The 16,698-nt window shown below is 40.7% G+C and overlaps 3 protein-coding genes and 1 non-coding gene across 6 annotated transcripts in view; 3 read left to right on the forward strand and 1 right to left on the reverse strand.

Annotated features, from left to right (window-relative positions):
• The first annotated feature begins 186 nt into the window (after positions 1–186).
• Positions 187–295, forward strand: Trnaf-gaa. Its single transcript has 2 exons — positions 187–223; positions 260–295. It is a non-coding gene; the product is annotated as a tRNA-Phe (tRNA).
• Positions 296–640: 345 nt separating this feature from the next.
• Positions 641–6,265, forward strand: LOC109487084. 3 transcript variants are annotated; one of them, XM_019791047.1, is made up of 6 exons: positions 641–1,170; positions 2,408–2,710; positions 3,250–3,549; positions 3,700–3,939; positions 4,308–4,502; positions 5,522–6,265. In XM_019791047.1, exons 1-6 carry the CDS (start codon positions 1,104–1,106, stop codon positions 6,010–6,012), a joined length of 1,596 nt encoding a protein of 531 aa, XP_019646606.1. In that variant the 5' UTR covers positions 641–1,103; the 3' UTR covers positions 6,013–6,265. The 3 variants fall into 3 exon arrangements, with proteins under 3 accessions (XP_019646606.1, XP_019646607.1, XP_019646609.1); XM_019791048.1 differs by having other exon boundaries at positions 3,253–3,549; XM_019791050.1 differs by having other exon boundaries at positions 5,096–6,008.
• A 10-nt stretch (positions 6,266–6,275) lies between these two features.
• LOC109487083 (uncharacterized protein C5orf34 homolog) overlaps positions 6,276–16,698 on the reverse strand; it is a 36,630-nt gene continuing 26,207 nt past the window's right edge. Inside the window, exon 12 of the mRNA XM_019791046.1 lies at positions 6,276–7,254. Coding sequence (XP_019646605.1) covers positions 7,013–7,254 — 242 coding nt within the window. The 3' untranslated portion in view covers positions 6,276–7,012. The remainder of the gene's footprint in view (positions 7,255–16,698) is intronic.
• The window catches only part of LOC109487085, a 23,061-nt gene continuing 17,745 nt past the window's right edge, over positions 11,383–16,698 (forward strand). Inside the window, exon 1 of the mRNA XM_019791051.1 lies at positions 11,383–11,729. The gene's annotated coding sequence lies outside the window, so the exon portion shown is untranslated. The remainder of the gene's footprint in view (positions 11,730–16,698) is intronic.

Here is a 16,698-nt window from a genome sequence, read left to right on the forward strand (position 1 = left end):
AATCGTGCCCGGATGCCTAATATAAACGCAGTAATAAGTCGGATGGTTACAGAAAAAGGATCTTTGATCGTGATTACTAATATTCTAGTCAGTATATCCCTTTTTACATTCATTTTATAGATATTAATAATGCCGAACACAGGTACCGTCATAGAAATATTGTAAAATTTCACACCGATTTCAACTGCCTCGATAGCTCAGTTGGGAGAGCGTTAGACTGAAGTCCCGGAGGCCGACACACTGGCCTGTCTAACTGGTGATCTAAAGGTCCCCGGTTCAATCCCGGGTCGGGGCAAATTTTTTTCATGTTTTTTTTTTTTACATACCTATGTCCTATTCTGTTCTGCTCGTTTTTAAGATGTAGTAAATGTATATCCAATTTTTTTTCTTCATTTTTTCAACCAACATGTGGATAAATATATTTAAAAATTCACAATGCATGTAGTGAATGGATCTCTGCAAAGACACGTGTATATACGGCTTGCTAATAAGATATTTGTGATCTGTGTCGCGACTAAATTCCTGTTAGACCAAAGCAGATGACAGAGTAGTTTGATTCTAAAAATGACATATGTATCTATCTGCTATCCTGTGTACTATATTTGCCTCTCCGTCCGTCCAAAATGCCTTTACAGATCTCAAGTTATATAATACTAGTACTGTCGGTCCGACCCATATTGCTTTTCACTGAGCACCTCCGAACAGGTATCATGTGTGGGCAGGTTGTTCTTGTCTATTGTGAGTTGTCATGGTGCCATTGTTGTCTCTCAGTCAAAAACGTCACGGGCTTGTGAAGACACTGTCAGAAACTGTAGGCAGTACAATTAACGTTGGCTTGCGTGCCGTGCAAATACTAATACCAGTGATAGCCGGATTTCAAGAACCCACGTCACAATAGCTATGTTTAACACACATATGCTTGATGAGTCACCTGATATTTAGGGTTTACGAAACACAAAAGGCTATTCTTAGCAGGTGACGTCTTGCGTTTTGAATCGGCTACCTGGTGTGTGTCTGACGTCAACCCTTAATTTTCCCGTATCCCGAAGGACTAGTTGTATAACAGCACTCGGCAGAAGACTAGGCAAGGTTTCTGGTGTGTGATGCCGGATCTGTGGACAGTATTTGTCGTCTTGTCATTCGAATTTGCTCTCAGTGGACAATCGACAGGTAAGAATCCGCCATCTTTGCTCTTAAAATGAACCGGGTCACTGAACACCACCATGTTGGTCAGGACTGTGTAGCTCTGTAACTCACGTTACAATAACTTACATGTACCTGTACCTGTAAACTAGTAACGTTACAGGTTGACTCCAGAATGTGTACCTGAAGAAACTTAAAACAGTAGTACTAGTAGTGGATACCGTTGTTGAACTAAAGATAGGTATTGTCCGTTTCAACGATGACAAGTTTGCAAATGAAACCCAGAAAAATTGAAGACACTGTTCAGTTGATAACGTTATATGTAAACTTCTAATGATAATAAAAAGAGACGACAATATAGCTGACTAAAAGACACCTGGCTTTCTTAACTACATATGCACATGAACATGTACAGACAACTGGCCGTACCTGTATCTTTGAAACTGGACCTAGCCGGTATCATTCAAAACCGCCGCACATGTACAAACCTCTGTTCGACAGGTTGTTGTCAAATGTTGACTGTTGTGAAATTAACGACATCGATACTTCCAAAAGCTTAGTCATTGAGTGTTCAGTGCTCCCTAAGGAGAAATAATATCTAAATTAGAAACTCGAACAACCAACATACTTTAATATTACGGTTAAGCCTCAAAACAAAGCCCTCTTTGTTCGCTGAATTAAGATGGGCGTGTCGTGTGTGTGTGGAGGGGGGGGGGGCATTAGGTATACCAGGGACATTTCTTCTGTATGATGTCCTTGGGTCTACCTACCATTAAATTTTTCTCGTACTTTTGGTAGATGATGTGCGAACGGTATAGTTTTGACGGCCTTTGGACATTGGTTGCTAGCGCACTACATGTGCCCATAGCCGTTTCGCAAGCAGCAAATACTAAATGTGCATTTATTACAATTGCATGCGAACGTAGAAAGGATATTGTTATGTATACATTCACCATATTTTTCGTCCCAAATCCCAGACGTCTTAACGTATTATTGAAACTGGCAGAGCCACTGTGCATAGAAGGGGGAGGGGCCATTTCTTTAAGAAGCAATTTTGGACCATCGCATGTCGTAATGATGATAGCTAATCTTTAATGCAATTGCAAGTGACAAAACGATAACGGACATTGTCAGACCATGATTGAACTGGTGTCTAACCTTCTGTAAGGCAACTATCAATCATTGTTGTGGGTTTGACTCCTTCTATAATATCATAAGGTTTGACATCTTTGATGTAATATCATCCCCTGTATTCCTTACACAGCAGTTGCAAGCCCAGGGTACGTAACCCTGGGGTGCTGGAAAGACTCGAGCGATCGCGCCATTCCCATACTTGAGGGGACGGACCCACGACTGGACGGCCAGTACAGGGAACGTGAGAATGCCATCGAGAAGTGTTTCCAGGTAGCAGTGTCCCGCGGCTTCCCCGTGTTCTCCGTACAGCATGGCGGGCAGTGTTTCGGGTCTGCCGACGGGCTGAGCACGTATATGAAGCACGGACCGTCCTCGGACTGCGCAGCGGACGGCAAAGGCGCGGCCTGGGCCAACCAAGTCTACCAGATTACAGGTATGGCGTTTACTAGTAGTTATTTTACACTATGCCATGAATATTCATCGTGTAATCGAAAATATTATCCATGCCTATCCCTTTCATCCCTTTGAAGGAATCCGGCTTCTTCTACTCTCTTTCTACCCCCATGTTTCTACTAAGCGTCATAGGCGACTGGAAAGAACAGAAATTAAGTCAAATAGACAGATTGGGAGTTAACGTTAGTCAGGTAGACGGGAGTGCGTATACAGTTTGCCGCTCTGAGCGTACTCCTAATTCGGACCTGGCATGTTTTGTGCCTATTTGGCCTACTCTTTCCGGCCACCTCTGAAGCCTGGTAGAGGCTAGGGACCCGGTACCTGTAAAATGAATTATTAGAGACTGGTATGTTAAAAAAAACACCTGTTATACGAAAAATAAGTTAGAACTTAGAACACCATATTTTAGACTTAACGTTACCCCATGTCTTTTTGTATGTGACAATGATTGTATAACTATAAAAGCTTTTAAAGTCTGGTTGGATATGGTTTAAAGAATTCTTTTCTTTTCGTGACCAGCAGGGTACAGAAGTCTGGGTTGTTGGGCCGACACTGATGACCGCGCCATCCGGACACTCGAGGGGACAGATCCACGCCTGGATGGCGGATATCAGCAACGAAACGACTCCGTTGAGAAGTGTTACCAGGTAGCACTTTCTCGGGGCTTTGCGGTGTTTGCTGTACAGAATGGCGGCTGGTGCGCCGGATCGGACACGGCGCGTCAAGGCTACAGCAAGTACGGACCGTCCACGGCCTGCGGTAGAGACGGGGAAGGCGGGCCATGGGCAAACCAGGTGTACGAGATAATACTGATTGGAGGTAAATGATACAGAAAGTTTTATTTCATAGGGAGTCATAGAGGGTTTTTGCCTAGAGGCTAAATAGATGCCTGTACATGTGCCTGCCACTTACTCACGACTGCGATGTAAAAGATTTGATAGTAATTGAGACTTATGTTGCCTTTGACAGGGTGTGAAAACAGAAGCACAGACGACCAGTACGTGTTCAGGTGGAACCTGACCGCTATCGACTCCTCGTCCCTTTTTACTTTTGAAGTCCAAGCGAACAACGACGCCCATGTGGCCCTGTCGTCTCAAAACCAGGACCTGGACGATATGTACGAAATCGTTATCGGTGGCTGGAACAACACAAGGTCCGCCATTCGCCGCAGCAAACAGGGAGCTAACCGGGCATTCAGCTCAACACCAGGTAGGACTCTATGGTACTTTCTGTGATCCCACCGCTGACACCATGTTTTGTGTCTTAGTAAACCAGAAAACATTGCAATAGATGCGTTCTTGAGAGACAACTGCAAAATCTTATTCTGCTATCTTTTTATTAGTCTGTATCTATGATGATGATGATCTATGTCATGAGTCTGCATCGCGGAGTGATGCAGGCTGTGCGTAGGTGACAATCTGCTTGGTGATAAAGTAGTGCGGAAGCTGTTATCGTCCAGCTTACTAGTTGTGGTCGGCAAAAACTTGAACTAATCCGTGGGTGCTTGTGAGATAAGACACAGCTTAAAGTACAAAATATAGAGCAGAGCATTGACGAAGTCTTGATCATACCTTCAGGTATTCTATCATCCACGGAGTCTAGAGGTTTTTGGATATCCTGGACTGCGACCGGAAGTATTAGTGTTGGAAGACAAGGAGAGGCGCACCCTTTTCTGGAGTGGACGGACCCTCAGCCGCTCCATGTGGCTTATGCCGGCTACACGACCGGGTGGGGAAGCACGGGGCAGTGGAGGTTTTGTCCGTCACTTACAGGTAAGCTTGGAAGTCTAAATCTTTCCGTTTAGTGCATAGGGCGGTGCCCATCTCCAAGCAGAGCTTTGGCTTATTTTGGACGAGGTTTGGGGCTTTTTTAAAGGGCTTTCTTTTTTGTACTGGTATTTATGTTAAACTGACACAAAAAAGATACCGGTAAAAAAGAAGGAAGCCCGATAAAAGAGGCCTCCCCCCCCCCCCTACCAAAAAAGCCCAAACCTGTGCTTGGAGAGTAAAACCTGATCTGCAAATTCCTTTCTCCATGAAAAGGGGACCTTATTGCCATTATTCGCATTAAGCATTCTCTGGGTCTGGGTAACAAAGTTTTTTTATACAAAGCTAATGGGTTAATGTAGTAACTAGCCAACGTTTCGGTGACCGTCTGTCACCTTCCTCTGGGCACAAAATATTCGAGTTGTTTCTACTTGCACTGCAGCTTACATTCTATTGGTACGGTTTGGAAGATAGCTTGAAGTTGAATGGATCGGTCATATTATAGTGTAATGTAAAAAAAAACTCTCCTTGATCAAGCTGAAATATGCCGGACTGGGAAGGGCATGTGGATGTGACATAGAATGTTATTGTCATTTCAGGACCAAGGACAGTACCTCAACCGTCATCTTCAGGCGGGGGACTAAACGGTTTTCAATATTTGGGCATATTTGTTGGATTTATGATGAGTTTGGTTTGTTTGCAACACGGAAAACAAAGGCTGCAAAACAATGATTGGAACTTCGTCCGGGCCTTCTCATGCTGGCGACGAGATGCACAGAACTCTAACAATAGCTCTGACACTAACGACCAAGGGTACGATAACCCGCCGTCTTATCCAGAGGTTGTAATATCAGTGGTCGAAGTAGAGCCATCAGCCTCTTCAGAAGATCCTCCATCTTATGCAAATGCTTCTTCAGAGGACCCTCCTCCTCCTCCTTCATACGAGGATGCCTTGAACATGCCAAAGTGATTCCTTCAGTGACTGGTCTGTCAGGATGTGACATGGAATGTTGTTGTTATTTCAGGACAAAATAGAGACCCTGGATCGGGAGGAGGAGGAGGAGGACTAAGTGGTCTGCACATAGCCGGCATAGTTGTGGGAATCGTGGTGTTTTGCGGCTGTATAACTGGTAACCGTAGGGGGAGGGGCCAGCCTGCTGCCAGACCACCTTCTAGGCCTGCACCAGCAACCCCAGCAACCCCACGGAACCAACACAACGTTAACACAAACGGTCTCACAACCTCTGTGAGCTTACAAGACTTGGCCAGTGACAGTTCTAGCCTATGGTCCATTCGTCTTTCAAATTCCTTAAACGATGTACGTGCTGACACTGTGTCTATGAATGGTATAGACAATACAGGCGCAGTGTATGATGAACCGCCGTCTTACCCAGAAGTATCTACATCAGTGGTCCAAGTACATCCTTTGTCCTCCGAGGATCCACCTTCATATGCTAATGCTTCTTCAGAGGACCCTCCCCCTCCTTCATACGAGGATGCTTTGAACATGGCTTAAGGATCATATATTCCATTAACACTTTCCCAAAGCTCTATTCTACTACACCTCTTAGCAGCTAAGGTATCAAAGACATTCAGATACAGTAACACTTCAATGGTTTGCTGCTGATCTTCCACTAGAGAACATCTTTTTTTACCATCAACATGTTAGGGTCTACATGGGGGGATCCTGGAAACAATAAAACATCTGATGATGTGAAATGTGTACAAAGGACGTACAAGAATCAAGGAAGCTGCTGAAGTTTTGTAACGTGCTGCTGCCACAATTCCAAGACTGTTACACTACAGCCAATGCCTTATACCCAACAATGGTTAAACTGGCTGTACAGATACAGAAGCTGGTGTGTTATGACAAAGGGTGGTTATACCGGCTATACTGATATAAAGCTTATCTGAATATTGACACAAGGACAAGTCTTTCATACATAATGTGATTACATAACAATGTTGATATTGTTCAGTTACTTTAAGTACATGTATATCTATGCGTTTGATCATGTTATATTTAGTCTTTTTCAAGAATGAGTAAATGTATTGTGACAAATGGGTAATTATCATTGAGTCCCCATCTAGTAATTTATTATTATTGAAAATTCCTCATTGTTAATATGAATAATTAAGTTTAATAATGGTATATAATAATTGTGGTTATCCTTGTTCTCTAACCTAGGTAATGATTTATACAAAAACAGCTTTAACAAAAATGACATTAAGTTGTGAATGTAATAAAAATGTTCTTTATTCAATGACACCCTCTGTAACAATATGTCAAAATAACAATCACAGAAAATTCAAATGTTAATGTAATACATCTCTTATAGTCTTTAATATTGAGACCACTAATCAAGAATGATTAAAAACTTCTCAACATTTCAGTGGCGTTGAGTTAATCTGTCTGGCATTATATGATAGACATGTTATCTTTTAATCTCAAATGCTGTAGTTGCTACGTAGTGTCAAAGCTTAAACTAACAAATAACAATGGCACTTTCATGGCATCAAAACCTCAAATCTTTCCTTTTACTTTGTAAAACGTTGATGTCCTCTATGGCCTGTGAGGTCATCTTCAGAATAGCTGCTACATCCATAGGCATTGTGGGATTGCTGCTACAAGGAATTGTGGGAGTGCCAGCAGGTGAGAGGTGAGAAGGCTGTGTGGTGGTGCCTTCTGCTTCCATACTCCTCCTACCATATTTAGCCGGTACTGCAGTCCATGGAAACGCTGCATTCTCCAGAATGTCTGGTCAAACAGTGTCAAGGAAGAAACCATGCATGGAAAATAGCTATTAATGATAAATTGTAGGCATTTCTTCTGTTTTACAATGTGCCACACCCACAGCAGGAGGACAGATGCTTGGTGTGCAGGTGTACCCCCTGTTGTCTGAAGTAAAAAGTGCAGTATCCACTTCCTGCATTTCCTGTACATTGAAAAAGCATATTAATTAAAGTATCATTGTAGCTTAGTATGAGTGTTTTGTGTTACTAAGACACTAAGTCACCATATACTTATTTTTACTTCCAGATATGGAAGTATTGTTTTAGGTGTGAGCTATGTTTCTGTTTGGTCAGAGTAGGTTGACAGCATGTGGGTGAAAAAGATTGATATGTGAAATGACAGGAGGTCAAAAGATTAGATAGGGGAAGTGGCTCTGGCCTGGAGCCGGCGGGAATTCAGATGCCTATACTTCCCAGAAGTCTGAAATCACTGCTTTCTTTGAGATGGTTTGAGGAAGATAACTTTCCAACATATGCTGACACAGACAAGCAACAAGTTTTCTTTAAGTCTGTAACACAGCCCACATGCACCCACACAGTCCCATTTGAGTAACACTACACTACACTTTCAATAATGTTTTGATTACAGCTTAAATCTAATGCTAGTAATCTTTGTCAAATCAAAAATGCATTACCCAATCATCCAGATTATTATCACCCAATGTTACAATTTAAAGTTAATCCTCAGTTGTCACATTATACAGGACTTCATAATCCTTCCAAAATCTAATTTCCTGTAAGAACAATTTAGATAATCCACCACCTGTTGCCTTAATTTTCACAACATCAAGTCCTAATGTAAATGAAATGTTTGGCCTTCAAATGTAGCTCACTGGTACATACAATGGATTTACAATTACATGTAATAATAATAAAACTATATATAATTATAAATCATCTTTATTACATATATGTACAAGATAAATAATACAAGTTAAAAGTCTTGGACAGCCCTTTATGCATACAGTCACTGTATGGCATGTGTATGCATCAGACATTTTAGATGTTTGCTATCAACATTACTGTACATCAATTTTGAGTACATTATTGATTAAAAAAGGTACATTTTAGAGATATTAAATCATTGTCTTATCTTCAATATACCTTCTCTAGGAAAACATCCTGAAGTACATTCACTACAAAGTAAAAAGGGGGAGCATCCAACCTTAGACTGATTTGAAATATGAAAGCTCTGTATGTTGGTCTTTATTTAGCACAAACATAAAAGACACATAAGGACATATCTTCAGATTGACAGCACCAGGTGCTATGTGTTTTCCTCAACATGCTCTGAGTTGTGACAACAACAAAACCACCAAAATGGCAATCTGCCAGAACACACATTAACTGAACTCAGGCTAAGGGGCTCTTGTTAGGGAATTGAGTTATTTCAGGCATCCTCCCCATAGATGCAGAGGAACTTAGCTACACTACTGACACATGACAAGTTCTGAGCACTAACCATACACCTGTTTCATGGTATTTGTTTGGCTACATTATAAAGAGGGAGAACTTACATTGTAATTGCATGACATGGTACAATGTATGGCAACGGGAATTCACCATAGTACAAAAAAGAAAAGGGATATAAAATGAAACTTCACATTCTAGTTACTAAACATCAAGTCTAATATACAAGTATAGTATAATAATACACCCAATTAGAGCTAGTCATGATCACGAGTTTCGGTAGTTGTGCTATCAAAAACTTGCAACCAAATTTACATTACCCAATTCTTGGTGTAAGCTCCCTTATACTAGATTCCAAAACATCAATTTACTTCCTAATAATCTACCCATCTCAGTAGACAGATGCTGGTAGTAGTCTTCATCCCTCTGGGCTATGTCTATAGCTTACTACCCTTATCTTAAAAAGGAAAGGCATCTACTCTGCCTCTTGTGTATGTAATTTACTCCTTGCAAGTATGGAGGTTTTCCAACCGAGAATCATTATGGTTTGGTGGTCTACCACTAGAATTCACAGTTCACATGTTGTTCTGCTAAATTCCTGAAAGACTTAAATTTCTTATTCTCCATGGGCAGTTATGTGTTTAATGTGTGCCTTCTGCAATGCAAAGTCTCAAAATTCAGTGTGCTGAACTTATCTTTTCCGGGTAGATCATTATTCCATTCCTAACAGTCATAAGAAGGAGGAGGCTAATCATCTTGGTATTTCAACTGTGTCCCAAATGTAATCCATCAAAAGGAATACTGCAGTTAAGATCCTTGTTAAGCACACAGTCATGTAATTCAGGACTGCGGATACAGGAGATATGTGCATACCTTCTGTCAAATATCTTTAGAGTCATTCCAGTTGCAATACAGGACAGAGCCTGGAACTTTGAACAAATCTGAAAAGAAGTTTCTACAGTAGAAGGAATGTCCAGTCCATTTGAAATAAGAGGTAAGTAGTACAGTCTACACCGGGAATCAAACCTACATCAGGGCAACCAGCTTACAAATGCAACACGCTAACCATTAGGCCAAAAGGTCTCCCCCGTCAGACAAGTCAGTTGGTAGCACGGAGTGAAATCTCACTGTTACACATTCATTGATTCAGTCATCAGGTTTAACAAGCACATTGTACCGTCTCCTTTTCAACAACTCCTGACCAAGGACAAGTCCTGGCCTTCTTTATGTTCAGATGTAAGCCTCAGTCACCACCAGAGTAAAGCTCCGGGGTGTAACAGTCTGAGTTCCTGCTGTGTGGTTACAATAGCTTTTCAGCAGACTGAGTTCTGGTTCCAAAGGCAAAGAAGAGGCAGAAAAATAACCTCTGGTGGTTTTACCTTTTTAGGGCCATATAAATCAAATTTGTTGGTTCTGGATTCATAAAAAAGTCTATATAATATGTACTTTCTGTATAAACACAGGCATACTCGAGTTTTCATTCCATATTGTCTTCCTGCTTAAGTTACTTTTAAAAGTCAGCAAATCAAGGAAATGAATTGGTGTGGCGTTGAAAAAAAAGAGAGAATGAAATATTCCTGTACACCCCTATGCTGTCTACTTTTTGGAATAGTCCAGAACTGATGAATGATTGACAGGTAGGTGGAAAGGCTGTTGACATTGATGGATCAACTCCCTCCTCACTACTAAACCACTGGACTAGTCCATTCTGCCCAGTTGGAGGGAGGGGCTGTTTCTTACTTTCTTTGAATTCTATTTACATGTATCAGCATATGTCTATCAATGAAAAGAGTAAATTTGAGGATCATGAAAAGGTTTTAACCTCTGTAATTGATGACAGTGTAACACTTTATGCATTTCTTCCTTTTACCTGTCACTTTTTCATGGAAGTTACCGGTTTCCCTTTTTCTTTGACATCGTGTACAATCCCTCTACTCATTTACAGATAAGGAAGAAGAAGAAGAAGAAGAAGGAAGAAGCAACATCTGGAGAGTAACTATTGTTGTTTTCTTTATAAATCAGAAAAAGTCGAAAGGAAAGCAGGACCAAGGTTTTGTAGTAATACAGCAGTAGTAACCACACACTGGGTGTCAGGATTTAAATAGATTCAGCATGCCGTGTTACTGATATGATAGAAATTTCTAATGAGTGCCGGTATGTCCTAATTAGTGGAACACTGGGTGGCGGCAATCCTTACATGATCTGTACAGGAAACCAACAGGAGTATATTTGGGAACTAATCCAGCAGGATTTAGATATTTAATACAGGCAGTAAAATAATTAGGATGATGACATCTCAAAATAGAAGTCTATACTAAATCAATAACTATGTGTTTGTCAACATTCAATGATATGCATTATAATATATTCCTACAGGCACAATAAAATTGTATTTGGCAATTGATATACAATGTGCACAATACCAGGTACCTCAAACTTGAGATAGAAACTTCCAAGTCTTGTGAAGAAATAACATTACAATTCCTTGAGGGCCTTGAGCTAAAACCCAAAGCAAGATACAACTTCTTTCTTTTAGACATGCTGAAACTGAGTTGATGATACCCACCTTGAGTACAAAAAAAAAGGAAAAGTGCAATGCAGAGAGTCTTGTGCATCCTCTTTAAACTTTCTTCTACATACTTTCCTAGAGGCTTGCTGCACTGTATACAAAATTTATGCTTGAGGCTAATCATTTGAGACTTAATTAGAACCTACTAACTGATTTAGTCCAGCCCACCTGGGTCCAGGGTCCTGGTAGAGATCACAGGCCCGGCCCACACCCATCTCCTAATCAGCTCAGCTCTGCTGCTGAAAGGAGGCCATTCACAGGATGTTGTGAGCCTTTCCGCTTTTACTGAAACTTTATCAACAACAACATCGGAAACTACAATTCCTCCAGGTTTTCACCAACCAAGCTGGAACTTTCTAAGAGTGTGACTTGCCGAGGAACTGAGAGCTGCTACTAGCATTTCTTGGAAACTGGAGAGGGAAAGTTTGTGGGGAAAGTTTTGAAAAAGGGAAAGTAAAGAGGTAAGTGGAACCTGATGTTTGCTTGGAAGCAAGAGTGTGATTAATGGTAGACTTGAGAGGAGGATTACACACAGAGCATGGTTGTTTTTTGTTGTTACATTGACAGTTCATTAATTCAGGGCTTTGTGACACCTAGAGAGAGGAAAGGTACAAGTTCAGTCACAGTTACTTTTGGAAACAGCCGCTGATGGAAACTTTGCTAGAACAGATGTGATCTGGAAGAGCCTTTTGGCCATTTCTACACCATGCTGTTTAGACCTTCTACTAAGATGACAAGAGCCGAAGAGATACCGCACTGCACAGCTAGACATTCAAAATGGCTGTTTTTCTTTTACCTTGAAGTAGTATGTATTAGTCTGTTTTGTATGGCTTTAGATGTAGGTAGGTGACATCCTGCTTAGTTTATCATTATGTCAGCTTGACACATAAGAAGCTTTGTGTTTTTTTCTTTTCTGTTACCTATTTGTTGGTGTTTTTGTTTTACCTTGAACATCAAAACTATCTTTTCAAGCTGGTTTCAAACAAATGGTTATCATCACTGTTGGGCTTCCATCACATCATATTGGGCATTATTTGTTTCAGACCATTTGTTGTTGTATTGATCTAACTTTGATATGAAGAGGAGCAAACAAAGGTAAAGTACAGTAGAGAGTGGACATCATATATAAAGAATTGTAGTATTTCAGTTTGTGCTGCTCTTTATTTGATGGACTTCTCAGTGTTTTCTGGGTTATTGAGTGCTACTGGATGGTGTTCTTTCTTTAACTTTTGAAGTACAGAGGATGGTTGAGAATTATATAGCGTTTAAATCCAAACATAAACTTTGTGCATTGTGGCTTGCTACATGTACATTCCTATGAATTGCACCTTCTTAGTCCTGACCTATTTCTAGTTTTTGTTGTTCATCCTCGGGCTCGCAAAGCTTTGTGTCCCTGGTCAGAGCTCAGGGCTTAAACCCTCTATTTACTGTATCTCTGGGTCACCAGGATGAGACATAATTATTTTCTCCTGCCCTAGTTTCACTCAATGTAAAGCCTGTAATCTAGCTGGATATCATTCTGAAATCTCAGTTTCACTGAGAAGTGAGGTCTCTCAAAACAGCTAAGTAACTGTATTGGATTGAAGTGTTAAGTTAACTGCCGCTATGTATCAAAGAGGAACTGCAGTTCTGCAGTTTTTTATGCCATCAGAAAATATCTAGTTCGAAATTCTTAGGTAGAACAATGTGACCCTGTGACATGATTTTCCATCTTCAACTTGAAATTTTTGTTAGAAAAATTTTTAAAACTTGGGATTAGGTTAATTTGCATATTTTCATATGCAGATTTTTCACGTGCAAGAGTTTCAGGCACAAATTTTTCATGCGCACAAAATCCCATCTCTGAAGATGTTTCATCATATATTAGAGATGCTTGCTTTGGAGAATTGCAAGAATCTGCTTCTACATCATTTCAACTACCTGAACTTAAAGCACTGCAAGGGCTCATATCCCCTACTACCACGAAATCAAGCCCAAGGAAGTACATTGAAGATTTGAAGACTTACAAAAGTTAAAACATGCAGGAGCCTGCAGTACTTTAGCTGTAAACCACTGGGTGAGAGTGACCTGTTTTGATCTCCGTGCCCCTGTAACAAATCAATTCTCTGCAGCAAATCATGCCTGGAAGTGTGAGGCAGACCTGTCAGCTGTCAATCACTCAAGGGGGCAGGCTTTGATCTGTCCCAAGTTGAGACAGATGTCTCCTGAGGATACTGAGTGATACCTGCCAGACTACTGCATCCAAATTAAGTACATGTACAACTGCACATTCCAGAGGATATGTCTAAGTACATTCTGCACACTTTTGGTTGGATTTTTTGTTCGTGTATCTGATAAGCCCTTAATAACAACAATTTTGTACATCAAGTCTAGACTGTAAGGTTTGATCCACTTATTCTAAGAAGGACCCCTAGGCTCTAGGAAAAGTGTGGTCTGTGGTCAGATACTAGTAACACCATCATGTGAGCAAGTTCCTAAAACTACCATGATGGTACCCTGGCTACTTTTTCTCCTAGCAGTCCCAACCTTAAAGTCTAAATCATACACATGTACTTGCATTCACTTCATGTTCATGGTAGCAAAATGTCATGGTCTGAGAAAAATGGAGATTTTGACCGTTCAAAGTAGCTGGGAGAGGGCAAGGGGGTTGAAAGATGATTGAGTTGTTAGTGGTAATGATAAGTTCAAGGTACAGAAGTGACCATGAAAGCCATAAACATGAAAGTACATGTACCATTAAGAAAATCAGGAATTATAGTGATAAAGGTTAAAGCGATGGCAAAATCTGTGTCATGGCCTAAACATGTCATGGTTAACCTCATCCTTGGACACACAGGAAGGCTGCAGGAACCAACCTATTACTGAAGGGGAACTCCAGGAACCACTGCTTAATGTAACGTACAACATTCGGTTATCAATTAGGACGGGTGACCTTGCTCTAGACTCCTAAATCCCAATTGACTTTGCGTGACTTGGGTGTGCTTGTAACATTAAATCTGACAGAACACTGGCTGGTTTAATCCCCAATTAGCGTTGTGATCTAAGGGTTCATGTTTGTGTGACAGACAGGATATCAACTCATTATCCATTGAACTTCAAAGGACATACATGTACATGTACTTGGTTACATAACTAAGACATCTACAGGTAACAACTTACTCTCAAAAACTACAAAATGTCATCATACAACATACTTCTCTACATCCTTTTTTTACATCCAAACCATACATGCTATAAATATAGTATAATGTAGAGAAGTAAAAAAAACTAATCATAGCAAATTATAAGTAACGTTACTGATTTGAGATTACAGCCTATAAAACCCAGGGGGTTTGGTGGGTGGGAGGGGGGTGACCTTGGTGACCTGACATCCTGTTTGCCCTCCAGGTGTCTTTACACAAGTGTTCCGCAGATCTTTGGTGTTTTCCGCACATTCTTATTAGTCAGAGTTTAGATCTTATCCTTTCTGTATGAGTTTCTTGGAACAGCTATGCCTCTACTCTGGACTGTGTACTCTTAACACAGTTTAACAATCTTGTGCAACTTGTAACAGCTGTTCTGGCAGTAACAGGTAGTTGGCAAAAAGTTATAAATTTCAAGGACCTGTTTTTTATGGCTTGAAATAACACCTGTATGTAGGATAGCGCAGGTTGACATTGGAGTTGTACAGATATTTCTAATGTCTACCTAGAACTAGGCTGGGTACCATCCGGATTTTCGCTACGCAACGCTCGAAAAAATCACATTTTTTTCGAGCGTTGCGTTTTTCGAGCGTTGCGTAGCGAAAATCCGGATGGTACCGAGGCTACATAGAACAGGGCTGTCTCCTGCTCTAAGTGTCTCTCTGTCCTCTCAATCAGGTTGAAGGAGCTTTGGCACAAATTATCTCAAAGCGCCAAAGGCGAGAAATCATAGGGTTAGGGGGAAAGCTCTCCAGGGAAATTTTAACATCCTGCTATTCCCCTGCATCTTCAGAATGGCTTTATTTGGATTTTGCAAAATTCTGTGACAATGAAACACTAGAGGCAAGTAGAAACAGGAAAACACCTGGCTCCTGGGATGCCGGGAATCAAACCCGCACTGAACCCGGCAGGCAGCTTATACGAAGCAACGTACAGACTGCTACTCCAAAAGGTCCAGGACCCATTGGAATGGGTCAGTTAGCGGTGCTTGAACCCCAGTTACACAACAATTTGATAATCAAAATGTCATGAAGTTAACATTAGTATTTACTCAAGGACTAAATGTAAGGAATGATTGGAATTTTGTGTGTCCCTAACATGGAAATTCCGTCCAGGGATTAAAAGATGGACACTCATGGAGAGAGCCCTGACCTTCACTCAAAGTTTGTGAGTTCAGGTTTCCCAGGAATGATGCTGGAATAGCAGAGTGTGTGTACCTCATCACCCTCCCAACAGGTGGGGGGAAACTCTCCTGACCTATTGCCCCACCCTGTGGCCTCCATAAGGCAAGCATTACATGACACAGTGCCCTTGTTACACTGAACAAATCCCTGCAACAACCGCATAGAAACATAGATTACTGTTAGTACAGTAACAGAAATGTGATGACAGTAGATTTAAGAGTGTGATGGAGTATTTTAGAACCTTACTTTCTTCCCCATATCCTTCTAACTTCAAGTATGAATGAATTTTATGAATGACAGGTACAGTAAGACTTGCACGTTAAAAAAAATTTCCTGATTATGTACAATGTGATACTGTAAATACGTGGTCAGCAATGGTCATCGAGTCATAGGACAGATGGCATTGAGCCTGCAATGTCCACAATTTAGCCAAACACACCTGGTCACTCCTACTCAGGACTGAAGAGTGAACGTACTGATGCTAAAGGACCACTGACGCAAGTCACATAGATTTAACACCCCTAACGTATTGTACTTAGCACTTCAGCAAAACACCAACACATCTCGTTTAACTTAAAGATCGTGTTCACATATTTGATGACAACTATAGACATTGTCTATAGTTTTGAAATGTTGTTTTGGACAATATAAGTTATATCAGGCAAAATTCAACGTTGACCAACGAAAACCGTGTACGAAAAAAGTATATTCTGTCGAGGTGCTTGATACAGCCTCCTACTGCCTCTGGTCCATTAGTACGAAAGACCAAAGGTACAACTTCAACAAGGCTTCATCGGGTCAGTTTTCACCGTTCAAAACCCATTTTCACCCTTCAAAACCCAATTTTCACCCTTCAAAACTCAATTTTTCATCGTTCAAAACTTAATTTTTCACCCTTCAAAACTCAAATTTTCACCCTTCAAAACCCAATTTTCACCCTTCAAAACTCAAATTTTCATCGTTCAAAACTTAATTTTTCACCCTTCAAAACTTACTTTTCACCGTTCAAAACCCAATTTTCACCCTTCAAAACTTAATTTTTCATCGTTCAAAATTTAATTTTT

This window comes from Branchiostoma belcheri, unplaced genomic scaffold (genome assembly GCF_001625305.1).
Source record: "Branchiostoma belcheri isolate BF01 breed outbred unplaced genomic scaffold, Haploidv18h27 scaffold85, whole genome shotgun sequence".
NCBI lineage: Eukaryota > Metazoa > Chordata > Leptocardii > Amphioxiformes > Branchiostomatidae > Branchiostoma > Branchiostoma belcheri.

What these genes read in the sequence shown, in the direction of transcription:
- LOC109487084 (XM_019791047.1), top strand. Translation starts at nt 1,104, where the DNA reads ATGCCGGATCTGTGGACAGTATTTGTCGTCTTGTCATTCGAATTTGCT. An exon ending in GGCATTCAGCTCAACACCAG is followed by an intron (nt 3,940 to 4,307) that starts GTAGGACTCTAT and finishes TCATACCTTCAG; the next exon opens with GTATTCTATCATCCACGGAG. An exon ending in GTTTTGTCCGTCACTTACAG is followed by an intron (nt 4,503 to 5,521) that starts GTAAGCTTGGAA and finishes TTGTTATTTCAG; the next exon opens with GACAAAATAGAGACCCTGGA.